Source organism: Macaca mulatta, chromosome 11 (assembly GCF_049350105.2).
Source record: "Macaca mulatta isolate MMU2019108-1 chromosome 11, T2T-MMU8v2.0, whole genome shotgun sequence".
Classification (NCBI taxonomy): domain Eukaryota; kingdom Metazoa; phylum Chordata; class Mammalia; order Primates; family Cercopithecidae; genus Macaca; species Macaca mulatta.
Genome location: NC_133416.1, coordinates 71857254 through 71881645, shown reverse-complemented (window position 1 = coordinate 71881645; position 24392 = coordinate 71857254). Strand labels below are relative to the sequence as shown.

General features: G+C 42.6%; 1 protein-coding gene across 1 annotated transcript in view; it reads left to right on the top strand.

Moving 5' to 3' along the window:
• GNS (glucosamine (N-acetyl)-6-sulfatase) overlaps positions 1-24392 on the top strand; it is a 46160-nt gene that overhangs the window by 3023 nt on the left and 18745 nt on the right. Inside the window, exons 2-9 of the mRNA XM_015152207.3 lie at positions 4237-4296; positions 8699-8905; positions 11208-11273; positions 12350-12448; positions 13940-14107; positions 16016-16098; positions 17161-17279; positions 19560-19663. Of these exons, the coding sequence (XP_015007693.1) occupies positions 4237-4296; positions 8699-8905; positions 11208-11273; positions 12350-12448; positions 13940-14107; positions 16016-16098; positions 17161-17279; positions 19560-19663 (906 nt within the window). The remainder of the gene's footprint in view (positions 1-4236; positions 4297-8698; positions 8906-11207; positions 11274-12349; positions 12449-13939; positions 14108-16015; positions 16099-17160; positions 17280-19559; positions 19664-24392) is intronic.

Genomic DNA, 24392 nt, shown 5'->3' with positions numbered 1-24392 from the left:
AATTTACATGTAAAACTTTGTATATAATATCTTCATTTTTGGGGAAAGAGAGCTCTAACCTAAAAAAGATTGCAGATTGCTGCCATAGTTGGCAAAATAAACAGTGGTCAACCCCTACCAGACTAACTCAGGTCAAAGGATTGTAGATAGTGCTTACAACATGATTTAGATTTATAGTGGAATGTTTCAGGCATCTTTGAAATGTTCTTTTATATAGTAGCATCATCTTTAACATTTCATTGTATTTGTTCCACGTATCTGTGGGACTCTGTTTTTATTTTTTATTTTGCCAGGACACTGTTCTTACCACTTTCTTGATTTTACTTAAACATCATTGTAGTGTGGTGGACACACTGTTCTTCACAGAAGCATAAGTTGCTCTTTTAAAAATCATTCACGGCTGGGCGCAGTGGCTCACCTCTATAATCCTAGCACTTTGGGAGGCCGAGGTGGGCAGATCACGAGGTCAGGAGTTCAAGACCAGCCTGGCCAGCATGGTGAAACCCCGTCTCTACTAAAAATACAAAAATTAGCCGGGCATGGTGGCATGTGCCTGTAGTCCCAGCTACTCGGGAAGCTGAGGCGGAAGAATCACTTGAACCCAGGAGGTGGAGGTTGCAGTGGGCCAAGATTGTGCCACTGCACTCTAGCCTGGGTGACAGAGCAAGACTCCATCTCGGGAAAAAAAAAATCATTTAAGAAAAGTGACATTGGCCTGACGCGGTGACTCACGCCTGTAATCCCAGCACTTTGGGAGGCCAAGGTAGGCAGATCACGAGGTCAGGAGATCGAGACCATCCTGGCGAACACGGTGAAACCCCGTCTCTACTAAAAAATACAAAAAAATTAGCCGAGCGTGGTGGCGGGTGCCTGTAGTCCCAGCTACTCGGGAGGCTGAGGCAGGAGAATGGCGTGAACCCAGGAGGCGGAGCTTGCAGTGAGCCGAGATTGTGCCACTGCACTCCAGCCTGGGCAACAGAGTGAGACTCTGTCTCAAAAAAAAAAAAAAAAAAAGAGAAAAGTGACATTTGGCCAAAACCTCAGGCAAGTGATGGAAGAAACTATGATAAAAGGTAGGGGAAGAAATTTTTTTTTTTTTTTGAGATGGAGTCTTGCTCTGTCACCCAGGTTGGAGTGCAGTGGCGCCATCTCAGCCCACTGCAACCTCCGTCTCCCACGTTCAAGCGATTCCCCTGTCTCAGCCTCTGAAGTAGCTGGGTTTACAGGCACCCACCAGCATGCCCGGCTAATTTTTGTATTTCTGGTAGAGATGGGGTTTCACCATTGGCCAGGCTGGTCTCAAACTCCTGACCTCAAGTGATCTGCCAACTTAAGCCTCCCAAAGTGGTGGGATTACAGGTGTGAGCCACTGTGCCAGGCCGGGGAAGAATAAATATGTCATTGCTTAATTGAAAGCAAGACAATTTCCATTTTTAGCCACAGAATTATCAGAAGTGTCATTTCAGAACAACTATACATGGAACCAGGAAAGTAAATGATTCTTTAGGGTTTTAATGAAAAGGATTCTGCTTGGGGTGAGCAGAGAAACATGTTTGCCCACATGAGGACATGAAATTGGCTACTGCTTAAAGACTCTTGCGTGACCTTAACTTGATCAGCCGCTGTCTTTGCCTAGATCTTAAGGATTCATTTTTCCTTCTAGTTTGCATAGAGACACATACACATTTTGGGTACAGTATGGTTTCTTGTTTGGGACTTTTTCAATTAAGCACAGATGATTATTATCTTTTGTACTATTGTTAGCAGTATAAAGATGACAGTTAATAACTTTTTTTTGAGACAAAGTCTCACTCTTCTTGCCTAGGCTAGATTGCAGTGGTACAGTCATAGCTCACTATAACCTCAAACTTCCGGGCACAAGCAATCCTCCCACCTCAGCCTCCCAAGTAACTGGGACTACGGGCACGCACTACCATGCCCAGCTAATTTTTGTATTTGTTGTAGAGCCAGGGTCTTGCTATGTTGCCCAGGCTGGTCTCAAACTCCTGGTCTCAAGCAGTCCTCCTGCCTCTGCCTTCTAAAGTCCTGGGATAACAGGCGTGAGCCACTGCACCGGGCCTAAAGTCTAAATTCCTATATGGCCCTGCATCACTGACTCCTGCCTACCTCTCTGACCTCATCTTACCTCCCTCTCCCTTCTCCTCAGTAAGCTGCTTCCATCACCACACTGGCTTCTCTGTTTCCTCCCAGGTGCCTCTCTCCTTCCTCTGGCAGCCCTTGTATTGCTATATACCCAGCCTGAAACATCTTCTGAATCTTTGCGTGACTGACTCCTCATCGCATGGCTCTCTGTACAAGTTACCTCCTGAAAGAGAGGCCTTTCCTGACCACCCATCTAAAGTAGTTCCCCTTTCCTCCCACCAGCTGCAATCACATCATCCTGGTTTATTCTCTTCACAGCACTTATCACCACCTGAAATGACTGATTGTTTACCTGTTAGTTGTTTTAAGTCCCCGAGAGTTCAGGGATCATGAGGGCAAGGACTATCCTCTGTCCACCACTGCCTAGATTAATGCCTGGCACACGTTGTGTTTAATAAATGTTATTACACAATATTACCGTAAATCAGATATTCTTTCATAGTTTTACATATTTATCAGTTTGACAATTAAGTCCTATACAGTCAACTCTGGTCCTTTTCTCCACTTACTCTTTGAATCTTCATTTCATCTTCGAATGTCCTCATAGTAACTCAGGTTTTTTTTTAATCAAGCCAGTGTCTCATTAAGCCCAGTATTCTTTTCCTGAGGATGGTACCCAGTGATGGCTTTGAGGAGAGTATGGTTGATGACTTTGCTTCGGAAGGTTGGCGAAGATCTTCTGCATCTCTGGCGTCTCTTGGCAGCCTCTTCTGAATCTACTCATGAAATTATCAGAGCTTTTTTTGGATAAGTTAGAATCCTCATCCTTTTGAGTTTATGGATTCCATAGGTTTTGTATTTATACAAAACAATGGGGAAAAGTCATTTATACATTATTAAAAATGAGGCTCCTGTTAACCTACTTACATATTTAGATTAACGATCTTGTTTTTTTTTGTTGTTGTTGTTGTTGAGACAGAGTCTCGCTTTGTCGCCCAGACTGGAGTGCAGTGGCCAGATCTCAGCTCACTGCAAGCTCCGCCTCCCGGGTTCACGCCATTCTCCTGCCTCAGCCTCCCAAGTCGCTGGGACTACAGGCGCCCGCCACCTCGCCCAGCTAGGTTTTTGTATTTTTTAGTAGAGACGGGGTTTCACCATGTTAGCCAGGATGGTCTCGATCTCCTGACCTCGTGATCCGCCCATCTCGGCCTCCCAAAGTGCTGGGATTACAGGCTTGAGCCACCGTGCCCGGCCTTAGATTAGGGATCTTTAAGGAATTATTTCACAACAAAATATACTTAAAACTGCATTCAGTATGGTCTTAGGTTTCAAAGGTATCTCAGAATCATCATGAACTGACTCATATTACAACTAAAATGACCTCTTACAATAGTGCTTTTTTTGTCTAGAATCTGAAGAATATTAGTATTCCTTTTATTCGTATTTAAATGACTGTCTTCATATGTTTGTCCTCACTCTAGGGGGAACTTAATTGTCTCTGTACTTGTAAGGATCTTAGATTTTGAACAAAAGATGAAAAGCAGGACATAAAGTAGTTTCTGAGTAGCCTTTTGCCTGACAGTGTTCTGTGTACACCTGCTTACCACCTGGTTCAAGTCCTTATCCTGAGGTGCTGGTGGGTCTATGCAGACAACAGTAGCTGGTAGTTGAACAGTGTGCGTCTGAGTGTGTGAGGTGTGAATCAGTCTCAGCCCTGGGGCCTCGTCTGGCTTTCAGAATCCAACTGTTGTCTTACTTCTGTTCTATAGGGCGGAAGGTTCCCTTTGTATATCATTTCCCACATCCTACTTCTAAAGATTAATTCATGGAAATAGATCTGCCCTCTCTGCCTTATATGGGGGCAGATGACTAATAAGGGCACAAAGATGTTATTGCCATTGACTGAACTTTCCCTTCCTGCAAGCATTTTGACCTCCTGCACTTTTATGCAGGATGGAGCTGGCTGGAACCAAACCTTTCTCTAGAATCATACAGGACTGTCTTTGGCTGTTGCTTAGAGCTGACCATTTGGGAATAAAAGATTGAGTAAGATGTAACCAAACAGGAATTCTGGCCTGTGTGTCTCAGTTTATTGGAATAAATTGTTTAATGGATAATTACGTACTTTTACAGACACCACTGAAGAAAACAAAAGCTCTCATCGGAGAGATGGGGATGACTTTTTCCAGCGCTGTAAGTTTGAAAGCTAATTCAATTTTGTTAATTTAACTGTTTGTATTCTAAGAAGAAACACTCTTCTCGAGAATCTGGTATGATCTATGTGGTTTTTTCCTTGTTAAATGCCTGATTTGAAGGATTTATTTAATGTGATATAAACTCTTTTCGTTGAAATATTACCTCTTATCAATTGAAGATGAATTGCAGATATTTCTAAGCCAGTCTCAGAACTAGAGAATTTTATTTTAAACCTCACCATTTGAGGTTTGAAAATGGATTATAAAAAAATCAAGATATATGTATGCTGTGTGAACTTTTCCATGGTAAAACCCAATTAACCCTGATAGCCAAAACTGACAAATAGCAACACACACACCCCATAAATATAGATGCAGAAATTCAAAATAAAGTATCAATTCATTTTCAAGAACCATGTACATAACCAAGTGAATGGTAGTCTAGGAATGTAAGGGTAGCTTACTATCAGGAAATCCCTTGAATAGTAGCACAGTGTTAAGTTTAAGTGCTCAGACTCTGGAGCCGGACCGCCTAGTCTGGAATACCCTCTCTGCCTCTTTTCTAGCAGTGTGACCTTGGACAAACTAACCTCTCTGGCCCGTTTCCTCCCCATTTATAAAAGGGAGTACCAAAATCATCTTCAGAGTTGTTGTGAGGTTGAGTTAATAGGTGTAGAGCACTTCTGTCAGTGCCCGACTTCTTTTTTTTCTTTTTCTTTTTTTTTTTTTGAGATGGAGTCTCGCTTTGTCGCCCAGGCTAGAGTACAGTGGCGCGATCTCGACTCACTGCAACCTCCGCCTCCCGGGGTCAAGCAATTCTCCTGCTTCAGCCCTCTGGGTAGCTGAGATTACAGGCACCCACCACCATGCCCTGCTAATTTTTTGTATTTTTAGTAGATACGGGGTTTCACCATGTTAGCCAGGCTGGTCTTGAACTCCTGACCTCAAGTGATCTGCCCTCCTTGGCCTTCCAAAGTGCTGGGATTACAGGCATGAGCTACCTTGCCCTAGCCAATGCCTGAGTTCTTTTTTTTTTCTGAAGCAGAGTCTCGCCCTGTCACCCAGGCTGGAGTGCAATGGCGCGATCTCAGCTCACTGCAAGCTCCGCCTCCCAGGTTCATGCCACTGTCCTGCCTCAGCCTCCCAAGTAGCTGGGACTACAGGCACCTGCCACCACACCCGGCCAACTTTTTGTATTTTTTTTAGTAGAGATGGGGTTTCACTGTGTTAGCCAGGATGGTCTCGATCTCCTGACCTCGTGGCCTCCCAGAGTGCTGGGATTACAGGCATGAGCCATTGCGCCCGGCCAATGCCTGACTTCTTATAGTATATACTACGTGGTGTTGCTTATTATATGTCTACCAACATGATACAAGTAATTGAAAGAAGGAAAATTTATTGTTCTTCCCAATAGATACTAGAAAATACTCTGAAATTTTAGCATTCTTTCCTGGTAATGTATTAAGCTGTTATAAGAATACATCCTGACTATGATGACTATTTCAAATACATAAGGTAAAAGACTCAGGGCATTGCTGTTAGAGATGAAACAAGTGCTCCATTTAATGTTGTTCCGACTAGTCATTGTCATAAGTCTTATGGAAATAAGAGGTAAAAATATTGGAAAAATTACTTCTGATTGTTTGGATTTTCTATCTAGGAACACAGGAGAATTATTGAAAACCCTTTAAAATCACTAGAATTCAAGATAAAAATGAAAAAATGAATTTTTTTTTCTTCCATGTAATCAGTTAGAAAAATAGAAGGTGGGAGACAAAGAAAATATTCATAATTGTTTATTTTTATTTTATATAAAGGTAGAGAAAAGGTCTCACTCACTATGTAGCCCAGGCTGGTCTGGAACCCCTGAGCTCAAGTGATCCTCCCATCTCGGCCTCCCAAAGTGCTGGGATTACAGGTGTGAACCACCATGCCCGACCTCATTTATAATTTATAAACTCTCTAAGAGTAACTGGTTGGGGCCAGAAATGACTATGACCTATGTAAGTTACAAAATGATGTGAGTGGTAAGATAAAAAATATCTGATACATAGATATGCACATCATTTTATATACATTTCTTTTCCTTTTTTTTTTTTTTTTTTTTTGAGACAGGGTCTCACTCTGTCGCCCATGTTGGAGTGCAGTGGCATAGCTCACTGAAGACCTGAACTCAAACTCCTGGGTTCAGACAATCCTCCTGCCTCAGCTTCCCAAGTAACTGGGACTACAGGCATGCATCACCACACTCGCCTAATTTTTTTCCACTTTTTTTTAGAGATAGGGTCTCGCTCTATTGCTCAGGCTGGTCTCAAACTCCTGGCCTTAAGTAATCCTCTGCTTCAGCTTCCCAAATAGATGGGATTACAGGTGTGAGCCACTGTGCTCAACTAAGACACAATATTATATAATAAAATGTTTATTCTAGTTGTAATCTTAACAAGATTGTTTTAGACTCAAACGATTCCAAAAGTTATCTGGAATAATAAATAGATGAGAATAATCAAAGTAATTTTTTAAAAAAATTACAGTGGCTGTATAATCCCAGCACGTTAGGAGGCTGAGGCAGGTGGATTGTTTGAGCTCAGGAGTTTGAGACCAGCCTGGGCAACATGGCAAGATCCTATATCTACTAAAAATACTTAAAAATACCTGGGCATTGGGCCGGGCACAGTGGCTCAAACCTGTAATCTCAGCACTTTGGGAGGCGTAGGCGGGCGGATCACCTGAGGTCAGGAGTTCAAGACCAGCCTGCCCAACATGGTGAAACCCCATGTCTACTAAAAATACAAAAAATTAGCCAGGTGTGGTGGCGGGCACCTATAAGCCCAGCTACTCGGGAGGCTGAGGCAGGAGAATTACTTGAACCCGGGAGGTGGAGGTTGCAGTGAGCCGAGATTGTGCCACTGCATTCCAGCCTGGGCAACAGAGTGAGACTCCGTCTCAAAACAACAACAACAACAAAATACAGGCATGGTGGTGCCTGTCTGTGGTCCCATCTACTTTGGTAAGTTGGGGTGGGAGGATTGCTTAACCCTGAGGTGGCGGAGGTTGCAGTGAGCTGAGATCGCACCACTGTACTCCATCCTGAGTGACAGAGTAAGACTGTCTCAAAAAAAAGAAATTGCTCTACCAGATGCCAAAATGTAATATTAAGATAAACTGTGTACTGGCTATAAAATTGATCAGAAAGCAAAAAGGGAAAGAGTTAAGAGTTGCCAATTTAAACTTAAGAAGTCAAACATCTAATAAAATTAAAAGGCAAAAGTAAAAATGGGAAGTATTTGTATCATGACTGAATTCTTCCTTAACTTAAATCTTATGTAACAAGAGGCCAACAGCCCTAGAGGAAAAAAATGAGCAAAGCATATGAACACACAAACAGTTGGTCGGTACCTGTGGAGAATGTTCATCCTCACTGTTATTTTAAAATGCCAAATCGAATTTGAAAGGCAAAAAGGCTTGCTAGTATTAAAAGGATAATACCCAATTTTGGCATGAGTCTGTGCTCAAATGCTCATTCCTTCTCTGCTGGTCCAAGTGTAAGCTAGTATTACCTTTCTGTGAAGTGGCTGGGTGATGTGTACCAATATGATTGGGTAGAATGGGGAAAGTCTGTTGCTGACAGTAGCTAATGGAAATATAATTACAGTAGGGAAAAAAGTCTGTGTCCAGTGTTTAAAGTGATATAGGAAATGTGTAAAGCTGCAGATCAGCCTGCAAATGAACCACTGTGTCTCAATTAGATCCTGGTAGTATTCTATCTTTGGTTAAGACCCATCTCTCACCATGCTGTGCTCCTCATGTATAAATATTATTTCTGGCTGGGTGCAGTGGCTCACACCTGTAATCCCAGCACTTTAGGAGGCCAGGGTGGAGGGATCACTTGAATCCAGGAGTTTTAGATGAGCCTGGACAACATAGGAAGAATGTTATCTCTACAAATAAAAAAATGAAAAAAAAAGCCAGGAGTGGTGGCAAGCGCCTGTACTCCAGGCTGTTTGGGAGGATCACTTGCGCCAGGAAGTCGAGGCTGCAGTGAGCTGTGCTTGTGCCACTGCACTCCAGCCTGGGTGACAGAGTGAGACCTTGCCTCAAAAAAAAAAAAAAAAAAAAACCTCTATGGCGGATGAGAATAGAATTACTATTATCCTGCAGAAAGAAGCCACTTGAAAAAGAAATCTGTATTCTCAGTTTGTTTTATCTGCTTTGATGTCTCCACTATGTGACTTAAAGCAGCCCTGAAGTATGTCATGTGTAGAAAAAAATACATATATTCCATGAGAAACGACATATTTGAAGTTAGAGTATTAAGGAGCTTTTCTTTACCCTCTTTAGCAATGATGAGAAGTTCATCTTTCTTGTGTGACTTTGTCCTTTTTGCTTCCTTTCCTTTGTAGTATGTGCCAAGTGCTCTCTGCTGCCCCAGCAGAGCCAGTATCCTGACAGGAAAGTACCCACATAATCATCATGTTGTGAACAACACTCTAGAGGGGAACTGCAGTAGCAAGTCCTGGCAGAAGATCCAAGAACCAAATACTTTCCCAGCAATTCTCAGATCAATGTGTGGTTATCAGACCTTTTTTGCAGGGAAATACTTAAATGAGGTATGTTCAATGATCTCTTTCTTTTTTTATAATGACTTTTAAAATGTGAATATAATTCATGTTAATTTTATTAGTAGTATCAATTAATGTTAAAGGATTTCTTGGTGTACGCTGTTTTCTGTGAATCTGCCTGTTAAGCAAGAACAAGTACCCACATCATGTAAATATGTTCGTATAAGTACACATGTACATATTTACATGATTTGGGTAAGTACAGTGTATTTATATGATGTGGGTACTTGTTCTTCCTTTCAGTAGTCCCAGGAGCATGTATTTAAAAATTGTCCTAAGAGTGCTGCTGTCTGATGCGTCATCCCTTTTTCCTCAGGAATTCTGTTTGTCATGTGGCTGTCATGGTATCTTTGTTTCCATTCCCTGTTACCAGTACCTAACTGAAGACATTTTTTCATCTTAGAATCTTTCCTCAGATTTTTAGAATCTTTTCTGAATTATAACAACTTAATGCTTAACTCATTTTGTAATGTGAAAAGTGGCAACAAAATGTGGAGAGATTAGTGATGAAGTACCCAGAGTCAGGGTCCTGCAGGTCATTAAAGTATATGGCCAGCAGCTGGTACACCAGCCTTGTAGACCTAGATGGAGGGATACGCCCGGTGACCTGTCAAGGCTAGATTCCATGTGCCCACATTCACACATTGGCCTTAGCTGTTACCCAGAGTCCAAGCTTAAAGGAAATAGTTTGTTTCAGAATGTTTGGGGTTAGCTCTTACAGTTAAACTAGGGGTTCAAGACAAAGAGAAAATGTACTTATACTCTTTATCTGTAGTTGCTAGAGATCTTAATACCTGATCTGGATTTTCTGTTAATTCTCCCCTCCCCCCAATAATTGGGGGAATCTGCAACCTTGTGAGTCTGCAGGAAGGTGAGTCAGTTTGAAAAGGATCATGAGAACTAGGAACTGTGGATACTGGGTCATTTGGTTGGGGCTATGGGTCATAAAGACAGCTTACACTGCTTTGCATGTTGAAGGACATCTGATGTGTATATAAAATTAAGAGCCCGTTAAAGTAGAAAGATTTTGTTTTCAGGGATTAAATTCTGCCTTAAGTGGATGGCATTAAACCTTGTAAGGATAAAGGGGGATAATTCTGTGGTTTCTTTATTTTATTCATCTCATCAGATAAATCAAGTTCGAAAAGTGGGTTTCATCTGCAGGGCAACTGAAATACAGATTATCCCTTATCCAAAATGCTTAGGATCAGAAGTATTTTGCGTTTCAGATTTTTTGGATTTTGAAATATATGCATGATATTGAACAGTCCAAATCTGAAACAGTCCAAATCTGAAAATGTGAAGTGCTCCAGTGAACATTTCCTTTGAGTGTCATGTTGGCACTCAAAAAGTTTTAGATTTTCAGATTTGGGATGTTCAATGTATAATAAGTCGATAGCTCATAGTCTGATTATTTGAACTACTTAGGGTCAATTGGACTATTCAGTCTATGGTATCAGCAGGTCAGCATTCACCCCATGAATAGGCTGCGTGGGATAGGCTGTGTGGACTTTTTCTGTAGTGGGTGAGATAGTAAACATTTCAGGCCTTGCAGGTCATATGTCTCTGTTGCTACTATTCAGCTCTGCCACTGTAGCGTGAAAGCAGCCACAGACACTACACTATGTACAGGAATGTGGCTGTCTTCCAATAAAACTCTTTATCATTATTAAAATTTGAATTTATATAATTGTCACATTTCACAAAATATTCTTATTTTGATTAACTTTTATATTTGAAAATTGTTAAAACAAATTCTCAGCTTGCTGTTCATACAGAAGTCATCAGGCCAGATTTGGCTCACTGGCTGTAGTTTGCCAACTCTGGCTTTAGAAGTTCCTAGGATTATTAGAGTTTATTTTTGACTAGTGTCTGTTTCAGGCACTGGTCTAAAAAGATTCTAAGGCCGGGCGCGGTGGCTCAAGCCTGTAATCCCAGCACTTTGGGAGGCCGAGGCGGGTGGATCACGAGTTCAGGAGATCGAGACCATCCTGGCTAACACGGTGAAACCCCGTCTCTACTAAAAATACAAAAAACTAGCCGGGCGTGGTGGCGGGCGCCTGTAGTCCCAGCTACTCGGAGGCTGAGGCAGGAGAATGGTGTGAACCTGGGAGGCGGAGCTTGCAGTGAGCCGAGATCGCGCCACTGCACTCCAGCCTGGGTGACACAGCGCGAGACTCCGTCTCAAAAAAAAAAAAAAAAAAAAAAAAAGATTCTAAAATTTCCTGTTTCTTTCTGGTCTGGTCATATCTAAGGACTTGTAACTGTCCCTACTTGTCTTGCTTTTCAGTACGGAGCCCCAGATGCAGGTGGACTAGAACACGTTCCTCTGGGTTGGAGTTACTGGTATGCCTTGGTGAGTGATTACTGAAGTCAGTGACAATTATATGCAGCCCTACAGATGCAGAATATGTTTAATTTAGCTCTGATATTGACGTAACTTTATTTGCTATTACAATTAGTCATTTTATTTTTTTTTTTTATTTTTATTTTTTTTTTGAGACGGAGTCTCGCTCTGTCGCCCAGGCTGGAGTGCAGTGGCCGGATCTCAGCTCACTGCAAGCTCCGCCTCCCGGGTTCACGCCATTCTCCTGCCTCAGCCTCCCGAGTAGCTGGGACTACAGGCGCCCGCCACCTCGCCCGGCTAGTTTTTTGTATTTTTTTAGTAGAGACGGGGTTTCACCGTGTTAGCCAGGATGGTCTCGATCTCCCGACCTCGTGATCCGCCCGTCTCGGCCTCCCAAAGTGCTGGGATTACAGGCTTGAGCCACCGCGCCTGGCCTACAATTAGTCATTTTAAAACCTTAAAATTTATTGACTTGTGGCCATGTGTAGTGGCTCATGCCTAGAATCCCAACACTTTGGGAGGCAGAGACAGGAGGATCTCTTGAGTTCAGGAGTTCGAGACCAGCCTGGGCAAAATGGCGAGACCCCATCTCAACAAAAAATTTTAAAATTAGCTGGGTGTGGTGGCATGTGCCTGTAGTCCTAGCTGCTCGGGAAGCTGAGGCAAGATGATCACATGAGCCCAGGAATTTGAGGCCGCAGTGAGCTACGATTGTGCCACTGCATTCCAGTCTGGGCATCAGAGAGAGACCCAGTCTCATATTTAAAAAAAAAAAAAAAAAAAAAAAGGTCTATTGACTTGTGAGTCAGTCCTTTCTGGGATGTTTTTCCTGCATTGTACATGGTTTAGCAAAGTAGTTTGCTTTTCTACCTGATCTACTTCTGGCTTTTTAACTAGAATGTACAATTGAAACTGTGCTTGTCTTTAATAAAACCCTAGTCAAAAACTCCAATTCAGTATTGACTTGAGTAATTATCTTTTTAATGTCTTATCACTGCTCAGAGTATAGTTTAGCCCAGCATGGATTCAGACTTCTACTTTGTGCACTGACCTCATAACAAATTTGACTTTCCTCTTTTTAATAGGAAAAGAATTCTAAGTATTATAATTACACCCTGTCTATCAATGGGAAGGCACGGAAGCATGGTGAAAACTATAGCGTGGACTACCTGACAGATGTTTTGGTGAGTTGCAGAAGCCCTGTAGCTCTGTCCTTACAGGGTTGGCTCACATTTGATTGAAGACTCTGCCTAGAAAACCTATAATCTTACTTGTTTGTGTTGGGTAATATAAATGCACAGTAACTTGGTCTAACTGCCCAAGAGTATTTCCAGCTGATTACAAACTCCTGAGGGTGTTTTCTTTGTGTATAAGCCAGGCTCAGCTCTAATGCTCTTGAAATTCCAGCAACAAATCCCTTTTCCAAAGGTTAATCTTGTCGACTATAGAGATTACTTTGTAGAGGTTTTACTTTGTAAGGGTACCTACTCTTGACCCCAGTTTTACTCACAAGCTACAAGATGGCAGCTTCACAGGCCCCCATTATGAGGATGGAGGGATAGGGATACTGGATTTATTTGGGCATTGGGTATTTATATATAAAAATTACTGAAAGCAGGTTAAATTGGGACTTTCCTATTCTGAGGCATTTCTAACGACAGTCTTCCATAGTATTATATATTCATTCACTCAATAGTTCAGCACCTAGTGTAGCCAGTATTCAGCAGTAAATGAAGCAAAGTCCCTGATTCTGTGGAAGGTAATTTTACTTACACACACACAGTCTTATGTGTTGTGTCATTAACTGGTGATCAGTTAGAGAAATTAGTTAGGGTATGAGGTTACTTAGATAACATTTAAGCAGAAACTCGAAGTAGGTGAGAATGAGCTGTGCAGATCTGGGGAATAGTGCTACAGAGTCAGGGAAGAGTAAGTGGGAGGGCCCTGAGGCAGGAGTGTACCTGGCGTATTTGAGAAACCACAAGGAAGCTGATGGGACTGGAGTGAAAGGTAGATGGAGGGGTTATAGGAGATAGATACAGTCAGTATCTTTTGAGTTATTGTTGGGAATAAATGAAATTACTTCAGAACAATGAAAAACAATATATATGTAGCATGCTTTCATTTTCATAAAGTATCTTCTGATAAGCAAAGGAAAAATGTAAGTCCATGTATTAAAGCTCTAGTGGGATGTATTTGAATCTAATGTTATTCACTACTTCAGTGCATAATTTATGACATCTACTTTCTGCATATTTTCATAAGTTTAAGGTAACTTAATCTACCTTTCCCACTGTTTTAAGCTGACTCTCTTTTTACATTCTTTAAGGCATCACATGTAGATACCATAATCTCCATTAGTGTAAGTTAATACTAAAATTGCCACGTTACTGTTTCCTTCTTTGTGGGAGACATGATTTCTAGGTCATATAAAATCATCAAGATCTTCATTGCCTTCTTATGTTGGTATGCTTCTCAGTCTTTAAAGTATTGCCTAAAAACCAAATATATTTGTTCCAACAATATGCTTGCAAATGGCTATGACATGAGATCATGTGCTAAGATTGCTTAAAAGCTAGTAAGACCCTGTGCTGTCTGCTCACCAGAAGACATTTATCTATTAAATACTCATCTATTGGGTAAGGTAGGAGATGACAAATCTTTTTATGTGTCAGGCTAATGTCTCCTTGGACTTTCTGGACTACAAGTCCAACTTTGAGCCCTTCTTCATGATGATCGCCACTCCAGCGCCTCATTCACCTTGGACAGCTGCACCTCAGTACCAGAAGGCCTTCCAGAATGTCTTTGCACCAAGAAACAAGAACTTCAACATCCATGGAACGGTAGCTTCCCGCATCCCTTGTATTCAGCCGTACTCAGTATAATTAACTATATGATATACTTGTCAGGAAGCCTTTGAGCCATGTAGTGGGTTTTTCTTCACAATGTTTTAGAGGTAATTGCATCTGTTCCTAGTACAACCGATAGTATACTTGCATTGCAAGTACAGATAAAGTTCGTGCTACACATCCATTGAGCAGCTGGATAGTTGACAGGGAATGGTAAAGAATGCCATCTTTCCCAATTTACAGGCATATCACTCAGGCTCTCCTGGTAACCTCTGTGCAGGCTCTCCTCCCTCCTGGCATAGCCGGGACTGCACCAGCCTCCTGGTGGCCCTCACTAGCCTTTGAGGCATGGGAAGAAGGGGTGGCACAGAGCAATACGGATGGAAAGGGAAGTTGAATGGAAAAATGAACCAGGTGACATGATTAAAAGCCACGACAACCCATATGTTTGCCTCATGTGCCAATTACTTATACTTCATTTGGCTTGGTGTATAGACAGTTCCCTGGTTCAAAGATGGAAGGCCTCCATTGCCTCAGGTCTGTTATCCAGAAATTGTAATTGCTTGTAAGGTTATAGAAAGAAGGAGTCATAAAGTCAGACTCAGAACTACCACTTTCTAGCTCAGTTCTGACCATGAGCACGATGCTTAACTGCATTTTTTCATGTGAAGTGGGAGCTCTTGATCCCTTATGAACTACTGTATGAATTCAAGTACATAGAAACAATTAGCATATTGCCTGGCACATTATGGGCAAGTGCTTGTTAAATACAATTTCAAAGCTGAGTGAACTGGGTTTTAAATTAGAGGACCATTCGCAATCTGTGTTCCAAAAGAAGTTAATAAAAAGTTCCCATGGTCAAGTAAGTTTGGAAAGTTTGAGTTAAATAAGTCACTCTGCTGCAGGACTTCTCAGAGTTATTCATGATCGAATGTGAATTTCTAGCAGGAGGATATGCTATATAGCATTTCCCAAACTTAGTAACACTTTGAGGAGCATAGTTTGAGATATGGTGGCTTAGGGTTTTACGAATAGAGAAGAGAGAATAGTATATGGGGATGTTTTTGTTTAAATGGGAGGGCCCTCCAGATTTAGACTTGAAGTTTTAGGAAATTGCTGTAATAAGATTTTTCCTTAGGATCTAGGGTGACCGATGTCTTGGCTAGGCAAAACTTAGAGGAAGGCAGACCAGGTGTGGTGGCTTATGCTTGTAATCCCAGCACTTTGGGAGGCCAAGGCAAGAGGATCACTTGAGGCCAGGAGTTCAAGACCAGCCTGGCGAACATGACGAAACCCCATCTCTACTGAAAATACAAAAATTAGACAGATGTAGTGCACGCCTGTAATCCCAGCTACTCAGGTGGCTAAGGCATGAAAATCACATGAATCCGGGAGGCACAGGTTGCAGTGAGCCGAAATGGGCGCCACTGCACTCTAGCTTGGCCTTGGACTGGAGTGCAGTGGTGCGATCTTGGCTCAATGCAACCTCCACCTCTGTCTCAAAAAAAGCAACTTAGAGAAAGGTAAAGTTACTTGCCCATTTTGTAATTGTAGTAGACCAAAGGCATAAAATCAGAGTTGTAAATGTAATCTCGTTTTAGCCAGTAGTTGCCCAGTGACATCCTCTAAAATTTCTTAATGCTGCTAACAGAGGAGCCAAGACCTTTTATGGTTTGGGAGGTGCTGGGAAGCTGAAAAATGAGAGATTGAGTTAATCTGCAGAAATTTCTATTTTAGGAATGCAGGAAGGGAGAGAAGGTCTGAAGTTGCTTAAACAGGTTCCAATTAGTTCCTTCTTACTGAATTATGAATGAAATGATTCTATTTATCTATTCTAGTAATCCAGTATTTTGTTTGACTGTGGTGACTTGGTGTTAACATTTTTTTCCTTCTAAATTTTAGAACAAGCACTGGCTAATTAGGCAAGCCAAGACTCCAATGACTAATTCTTCAATACAGTTTTTAGATAATGCATTTAGGAAAAGGTAAGAGCTGCTGCTAGGCAACAATCTGAGTTGTTTTAAGGACTCTACAAATCAGCTCATGAAGAGGGGACCACCACATTGTTGTCTCTGAAACAAAAATAGAGGGAAGCAGGTCAGTGGGAGAGAGGCTTCGATGGGGCACCAGAAGCAGAGACATTCCTTTACACTCAATGAGGTGGCCTTTGGACCCCAGTACTAATTAGACTGCCCATTTTTAGGACTTGGCAAAAGTATTGCAAACTTGAACCATGTGGTAGAATTTTTTTCTCCTGCTTTAAAGAAAAGGTTACTTGGTTAAGAGAGCCCATTGTCGTCTGTGACAAATGACCCAACAGCTTAGACAAGATCAAAATATTTGCCCTTGCTGTTTGGAATTTTCAAGAAATTATCTTAATTCAATTTTTAAAAATCCATTACTTTCTCTTAGGAAGTATTTAGTGTAGACCAGGGATAAGCAAACTTTTTCTGTAAAGGGGCAGATAGTAAATATTAATAGGCTTGCAGGTCATACATTCTGTCACAACTACTCAGCTCTGCTATTGTAGCACAAAAGCAGCCCTGGGTAATGTGTAAATGAATGAGCATGGTTGTAGTCCAATAAAACTTTATAAAAACAGACAGTGGGCAAGCTTTGGCCCATGAGTCATAGTTTGCCAGCTCCTAGTTCAAACATCTTAAGCTTTTTTGTAGCACAGTCCTGTCTGAATCTGTAGTACACAGTACTGAGAATGGACAACTCTTTCTTCTGTTTGTCTCTACTCTCATCACTATTGCCAATAAAAAGTAAAGCTAACGGGTTATTTAAAAACGAGTTTATTTCTTTGGAAACAATTAACTTTGGAATGAATTATGTTCTGGAATTTTCTAATCTGTTTTTTACAATGGGAAGGTCTGGGGAATGGAGATTGGGGATTTGAGTTTTGGGGGAGAGTGTTTTGGGTTTTTTCTTTTTTTAAACGGGGGTGTCTTTGTTTTTGGTTGTTTTTGGTTGTTTGTTTGTTTGTTTTGGCAAGATAGTGATACCTCAGCCATTGCCCCTTTCTACCTTCTGTTCACATCCAGGTGGCAAACTCTCCTCTCAGTTGATGACCTTGTGGAGAAACTGGTCAAGAGATTGGAGTTCACCGGGGAGCTCAACAACACTTACATCTTCTATACCTCAGACAATGGCTATCACACAGGTCAGAGGCAGGGTTAGGTACTGCTGTGATCTTTGAGAATATGTCTTTCCTTTTTCACCCAGTGAGCCCTGGCAGAGAGTTCTAGTCTTGTTATAACTGGACATGCCAGAGGGAGTATCTTGCCCTCAGGACCCCTCCAGTTGGAGCACCACATCATTCACACATGGAGAAACCAGGTTTTATTATTTGCTGTTTCACACGCAAGATGACATGGTGTTCTAGAGTGGGGGCAGAGCATGAACTTGATGGGTTGGAGGCAGGCCGTATGGAAGGCATTTGAGACAGGAAGGCCAAAAGAAGGTTGTCTTGTGGGGAAAACTTTCTTGCCATTCATGGAATTTGTTTTTTGAGTGTTTTTGGTTTTTTTCAAAAGCTGCAGGATGAGTCAGCTCTGTGTCCTTGACTTTCATGCTTTCTACTTGGACCTTCTGTTGTTAAAAGCAAACATTTTCTTCTTTTCCACATATATAAATGTCCACTTGAATGGGATTCACTTGAGACTTGCTTGCATAGGAGGAGATCGCTTAGGCATTAATGCATTATTGTGATTATGTTTTTGATGAGGGGGTGTGGGGGGACAGAATCTCACTCTCTCACCCAGGCTGGGGTGTAGTAGCGCCGTGATTTCGGCTCATAGCAACCTCCGTCTCCCAGATTCAAGCGATTCTCCTGCCTCAACCTCTTGAGTACCGGAGACTACAGGCACATGCCACCACGCCTGACCAATTTTTGTGTTTTAGTAGAGATGGGTTTTTATCATGTTGGCCAGACTGGTCTTGAACTCCTGACCTCAGGTAATCTGCCTACCTCCGCCTCCCTAAGTGCTAGGAGTACAGACGTGAGCCACATGCCCGGCCTGTGAATATTTTTAAACACAAAGTAGAGAATAGTAAAATAGCCCCCATTATCCGGCTTAGATTTTCAGCTGCATGAGGCCACTCTTTTGAATTCTTCCTACTCTCCGTGTGTTTTTCTTTTGTTGCTAGAAGGTTTTGAAGCAACTCCCATACACATGACTCCAGGATTCAACACCAGATTATGCATCTGACTCTGGTTATTATGTATCAAGATGCAGACCGCCAGCCACAGTGGCTCACACCTATAATCCCAGCACTTTGGGAGGCCAAGGCAGGTGGATCACCTGAGGCCAGGAGTTCTAGATCAGCCTGGCCAACATGCCAAAACTCCTTCTCTACTAAAAATACAAAAATTAGTCAGGCGTGATGGCACATGCCTGTAGTCCCAGCTACTCAGGAGGCTGAGGCAGGAGAATCGCTTGAATCCAGGAGGTTGAGGTTGCAGTGAGCTGAGATCGTGCCACTGCACTCCAGCGTGGGTAACAGAGCGAGATTCCATCTCAAAAAAAAAAAAAGATGCAGACAGAGTCCACATACTACCTATAGTTATTGTGTCTCCTAACTCTTGTCATTTGCCATGAATTTGCAGGGAGAAGTGGGTCTTTTGTCCATCAGAATGTCTCACATTCTGAATTTGGCTAACTGCTGTCTTATAGTGCCTTAACTTGTTCATCTCTAGTCAGCATTTCCTATAGACTGGTAGATTCGGAACTTGATAGAAATTTGCATTTTCAGGTGATGGTGCATCCTCGCCTGCAGGTGTGTTCTTCCTATTGCATCGTGTCATGAGACCCGAGGCATCTGGCTGCACTGTTTTTGGGGTGCTGGTGATTGATGGGTCAGGTGGTTTCAGCCTGAGCTCTTCCTTTGAGCTTTTCTTTTATTCCATTGATGATTGTTGCCTAAATTCATTATTCCCTCAGAAACTGCAAAATGCTGATTTTGTAATCCTGTCCTTTCTTTTGTATTTATTAGCTGGAATTCCTCAGAGAACTACTTCCCCTTATCAATTATTTGGTTATTTTGAGATGCAGTTTATTCAGGAAACACAGGATAGGTGTTTTTGTTTGTTTATTTGACAGTTTTTGGAGTAAACTTCATTCAGTTGTGATGAGGCTGAGTAGCATGCATAATTTTTTATGTATTTGTGTTTCAATACTTTCCTGTCATTATTTTTGCTCATTTTGTCCTATCATAAGCCAGGGAGTCCCTTCTAGTCATTTATTTAGAGAAGATAAATTCGTTGTTTTCCTGCCTTGTAGTAACAAGAGATGTCTCCAGGCAAATTTCAGCTTTCTATTAAAACACCAGAATCAGTAGAACAAAGTTGTTTTAGTTTTGACTGTGGATTAAATGAGTGAAACATAACATGAGCAAGGCCCCTGTCTTGGCTCCATCTTTACCTTGTGTGTTTTGTTTTCAGGACAGTTTTCCTTGCCAATAGACAAGAGACAGCTGTATGAGTTTGATATCAAAGTTCCACTGTTGGTTCGAGGGCCTGGGATCAAACCAAATCAGACAAGCAAGGTAGGTGCCTGGCAAGCTGGTGCTGTGGACAGGTAGGCATTTGGCCTGAGAAAATAAGGTGTTTCCTCCTGAGAGAAGATTGGGTTCGGTTCCTCTTCCCACTAGGGCTGAGCGGCAGAAGAGCTTTTAAATGGAAATAGTGATTCCTTTTTTTTTCCCCTTAACTTCCCACTGCTCTCTATATCTGTATTTTCACCCCACATGTACATGTCCCATTAGGATGCGTAGCTTTCCTTTGTCTTTTGAGACTGGATCTTTGTTCTGGAGCAGTGACTCTCAAAAGAGGGTGTGCATCAAGATTGCCCTCCAAAACTGAAGAAGAAAAATGCTGCGTGCTTGGGCAATATCCAGAAAGAGTGTAATTGACTCACTTGGTCTGGAATAGGGACCCAGCATCTGCCTTTTTCCTTTTCGAAGTTTACAGGTGATTCTGAGAGGCAGCCTGGTTTGGGGCCCACTGCCTTGTAGAGCAGAGCTCCTCTGGCTTTTCTGTGAATCCCCTGGGGATCTGGTTAAAATGCAGATTTCTGCTTCTCCATTTCTGACCAGCTCCTGGGTGATGTCTGCTGCTGGCCTGACCTCGCTTTGAGTATAAGGCTATCAAAAACATGTCTTCTAGGAATTAGTCTTTCCCTGTGCCGGGCTTTTCCTTATGAATGCTTTGTTGCTTTCTTGGTTCTCTCCCTAGAACTGCCATAATACGCCACATTGTTCTGTTGTCATTCCCATTCGGTTTCAGTGTCTTTTTCCAAACATGGTACCTAATGCTGAGGCACTTTGTTCCTAGCAGTCATGAGGACCTTCATCCTCATCCAAAATACTGTCCTCCAACATTCAGGAGAAAAGAATTGACAGGCTCCGCCAGCTATGTCTTCTCTCCTTTCTGATATCCCAATTTCAATGTCAGTCCCAGTTCTGAGAGACCAAAGAAGATGAACAAATACACACTTTAAGCTGAAATTGCTAAGTGGGTTTTTAAATGGGCCAGACTTTCTGGGTATATTGGGTACTTTAATTTTGGAGCTTGATATTTACTTGTTTAAAATGTCTATTTTTCACTTATTTCCTTTTACAACACTCTTGATGGAGTTCTGTTAAAATTCTTTTGGAAGGTAAAATGGCCTTCATAATTACCTTTTGTGTTTTTCCTTTAAGACCCATGTTCCTAAAGCTAGTCACTTTTCCCTACAAATTTCAGTGCCTTCTAAACAGGCTCCCTCTTTCAAAGGAGATAAGCAAGTTTGGAAGACCATTAAATCTTACAAGTGTTTTCTCGAGGTGGTTGTTTGGAACTGATTGAGGAGACCATGTCAGCAGCCATGTTCTGTTTTTAGGAGCAGGGCTACCTCAGCCCACGTGGGAAGGAGGCTGAATGAGATCATAGTGAAATGTGTCGGCCAGCTGCCTGTGGAAAAAATTGTTCCTTTTTTTCTTTAAGTTAACATTGCCATCTAAATGTTAAAAATCAGAAACTTCACCTTCTCTAAGCAATCTAAATGAAGTCTGGTTTCTGAGAAGCCATTTCAACAATGTAGCTAACATGTATTGTTTAGTATGGGACAGGTGCTATTCTAAGTGTATTGCCTGATTCAACTCACTCAATCCTCACAGTTGATGAGATAGAGGTGCTGTTATCCCTATTTTGCAGATGAGGAAAACGGAAGCAGAGAAGTTGTTTGCTGAAGATCACATAGCTAAAAAGCAGCAGAGCCCTGCATTTGAACTGGGGCAGTCTGGCTCCAAAGTCTGTATACTTAACCATTACATTATAGCTCAGTCAACAAGTATTTATTATCTTCTTTGCCAGTACAGTACACCAAGGAGCCTTGCACATGGCAAGGAGCAATCAAACAAAATCAGTTTTGTTGTTGTTGGTTTTTTTTTTTTTTTTTTTGAGACGGAGTCTTGCTGTGTCGCCCAGGCTGGAGTGCAGTGGCCGGATCTCAGCTCACTGCAAGCTCTGCCTCCCGGGTTTTTACGCCATTCTCCTGCCTCAGCCTCCCGAGTAGCCGGAACTACAGGCGCCCGCCACCTTACCCGGCTAGTTTTTTGTATTTTTTAGTAGAGACGGGGTTTCACCGTGTTAGCCAGGATGGTCTCGATCTCCTGACCTCGTGATCCGCCCGTCTCGGCCTCCCAAAGTGCTGGGATTACAGGCTTGAGCCACCGCGCCCGGCCTTGTTGTTTGTTTTTTTTTTTTTTTTTTTTTTTTTTTTTTGAGATGGAGCCTCGCTCTGTTGCCCAGGCTGGAGTGCAGTGGCGCGATCTCTGCTCACTGCAAGCTCCGCCTCCTGGGTTCACGCCATTCTCCTGCCTCAGCCTCCCTACTAGCTGGGACTATAGGTGCCCACCACCATGCCTGGCTAATTTTTTTTTTTTTTTAAAGTAGAGATGGGGTCTCAATCTCCTGACCTTGTGATCTGCCCGCCTTCTCCTCCCAAAGTGCTGGGATTGCAGACATGAGCCACCACGCCTGGCCACAAGATCAGTTCTTAAATCCCTGTGTCAGGGAGCACAAGATATTTAAGCTACAGTGGTCAGTGAAAGCCTCTGAGGCATTTGAGCAGACGTGGATGTTGAGAAGGATTTAGCCATGCAGAGATCTGTGGGAATAGTGTCCTGAGCAGTACAGTAAATGCAAAGGCTCAGATGTAAGGATAAGCTAGGCTTGTTTAAGAGACAGAAGGTAGCAGTTGTATTGAACTTCTTGTACTTCCTAAGTGGACCTTCTCTCTCACCTCCTGGCCTTTGTACAAGTGACTGCTCCTTCTTTCTGCAATGCCCATCTCGCACCCCCTTCAGCTGGCCAAGTTAATTGTCCTTTAGGGCTTTGGTTTAGGGCTCCCTCTGGGAAGTCGCTTCATACTTCTGCTCCCACATGGGGTAGATGCCCTTCCTATATGTTCCCAGCTGGCCTCACACTTGTCACACCCTATTGAGTTTGTCTTTTTTAGTCTAGGATGTCCTAGAAAAGAGGAACTATCTAAACTTAAAATATCCATCCCCTAACATATACTGGGGAACATCCACATTAGTTGAATGGATTTTTGCCAAGGTTGCAAAGTAAGTGGCAGATCAGGGACTGAAAGTTAAGTCTGTGCATTCTCAGAACCCATGTGTTTGTACATTGCTGCATTGACAGGTGTACTTTGAGAAGCATGAAGTGCCCCAGCTTTCCCCTGGCACAGGGAATGTCAGAGATGATGGGTGATGTATCATGTGTTGGCAGCACAGTTGACTCAGTACCAGCCGTTCTGTGTGAGTGGCACTGGCTTGTGAGTTGGGCATAATGAGCTGAGCTGTCAGCAGCCTCGACAGCCAGATCAGTGCACATTTAACTGACTGGTGGACTTAGCTGCGTGTTGGCTATGCGGGAGAACTGGGACAAGGTCGTATGTATAGATGTCAAAGATTGGCTATTGACGTTTTCTCCTCTGACTGGTTTAGCTTTGGTGGTAGAAGTTCTGCAAAAGGAATTCTAGAAAGGAAAAGGTTAGTAGGAAAACTAGAATGATACAGCATGGTCCCAGGGAAATAGAAGTGAACTGGGAGTCAGGAAGACCACCTATTGGCTTTGGACAAAATCAGCCTTGGTTCCCCTAGTTTTGTGAAAGTAAGAGGATGTTAAGCCTCCATTATCAAGTGGAACCCACCTTCTTCCTTGTCGGGAAAACTGGAACTGAGGGGCAAGTCCAGCTGAAGCAACCAAGATAATGGGATTCTGCACTTTCTCATGCAGTTACAGTGCTTTTCACTAAGTGAATTTGGGGTGCTTCCTGGTGTGCTTGGAGCCTTTTCTTTGATAACTACAGAAATTCAACATCAGGGTTTGGGTGTCTGTTTGGAAACCTGATGTGTTCTGAGAGCCCATTGCCATCTTGTTCTTTTCAGTAATTATGCAACAGTGTCATTCTTTCAGAGCAAGAGTAAGCAGGTTCTATGCGTGATACCCCTTGATTTAAGCCCCAGGAGTGTTTGTTTATTTGTTTGTTTGTTTTGAGACAGAGTCTTGCTCTGTAACTTAGGCTGGAGCGCGGTGGCATAATCTTGGCTCACTGCATCCTCCGCCTCCCAGGCTCAGGTGATCATCCTACCTCAGCCTTCTGAGTAGCTGGGACTATAGGCACACACCACCATGCCCAGCTAATTTTTGTTTTGTGTGTGTTTTTTGTTTTGTTTTGTTTTGTTTTGTTTTGTAGAGATGGAGTTTCATTACGTTGCCCAGGCTGTTCTGGAACACTGGGCTCAAGCAATCAGCCCTCCTCCCCTCATTACAGGCATGAGCCGCCACAGCCAGTCTACCCCAGGGTTTTCTAGGGACTTTCATTGGATTAGGATATTTATATACTTGATTGCTAAGAACACTGTCAACCTGAGAGAGTGTGATTTATCAAATAATTTATTTTTTTGGCTGGGCACAGTGGCTCATGCCTGTAATCCTAGCACTTTGGGAGGACAAGACAGGTAGATCACCTGAGGTCAAGAATTCGAGACCAGTCTGGCCAACATGGTGAAACCTCGTCTTGACTAAAAATACAAAAATTAGGCTGGACACGGTGGCTCACGCCTGTAATCCCAGCACTTTGGGAGGCCAAGGCGGGTGGATCATGAGGTCAGGAGATCGAGACCATCCTGACTAACATGGTGAAACCTCATCTCCACTAAAAATACAAAAAATTTAGCCAGGCTTGGTGACGGGCGCCTGTAGTCTCAGCTACGCGGGAGGCTG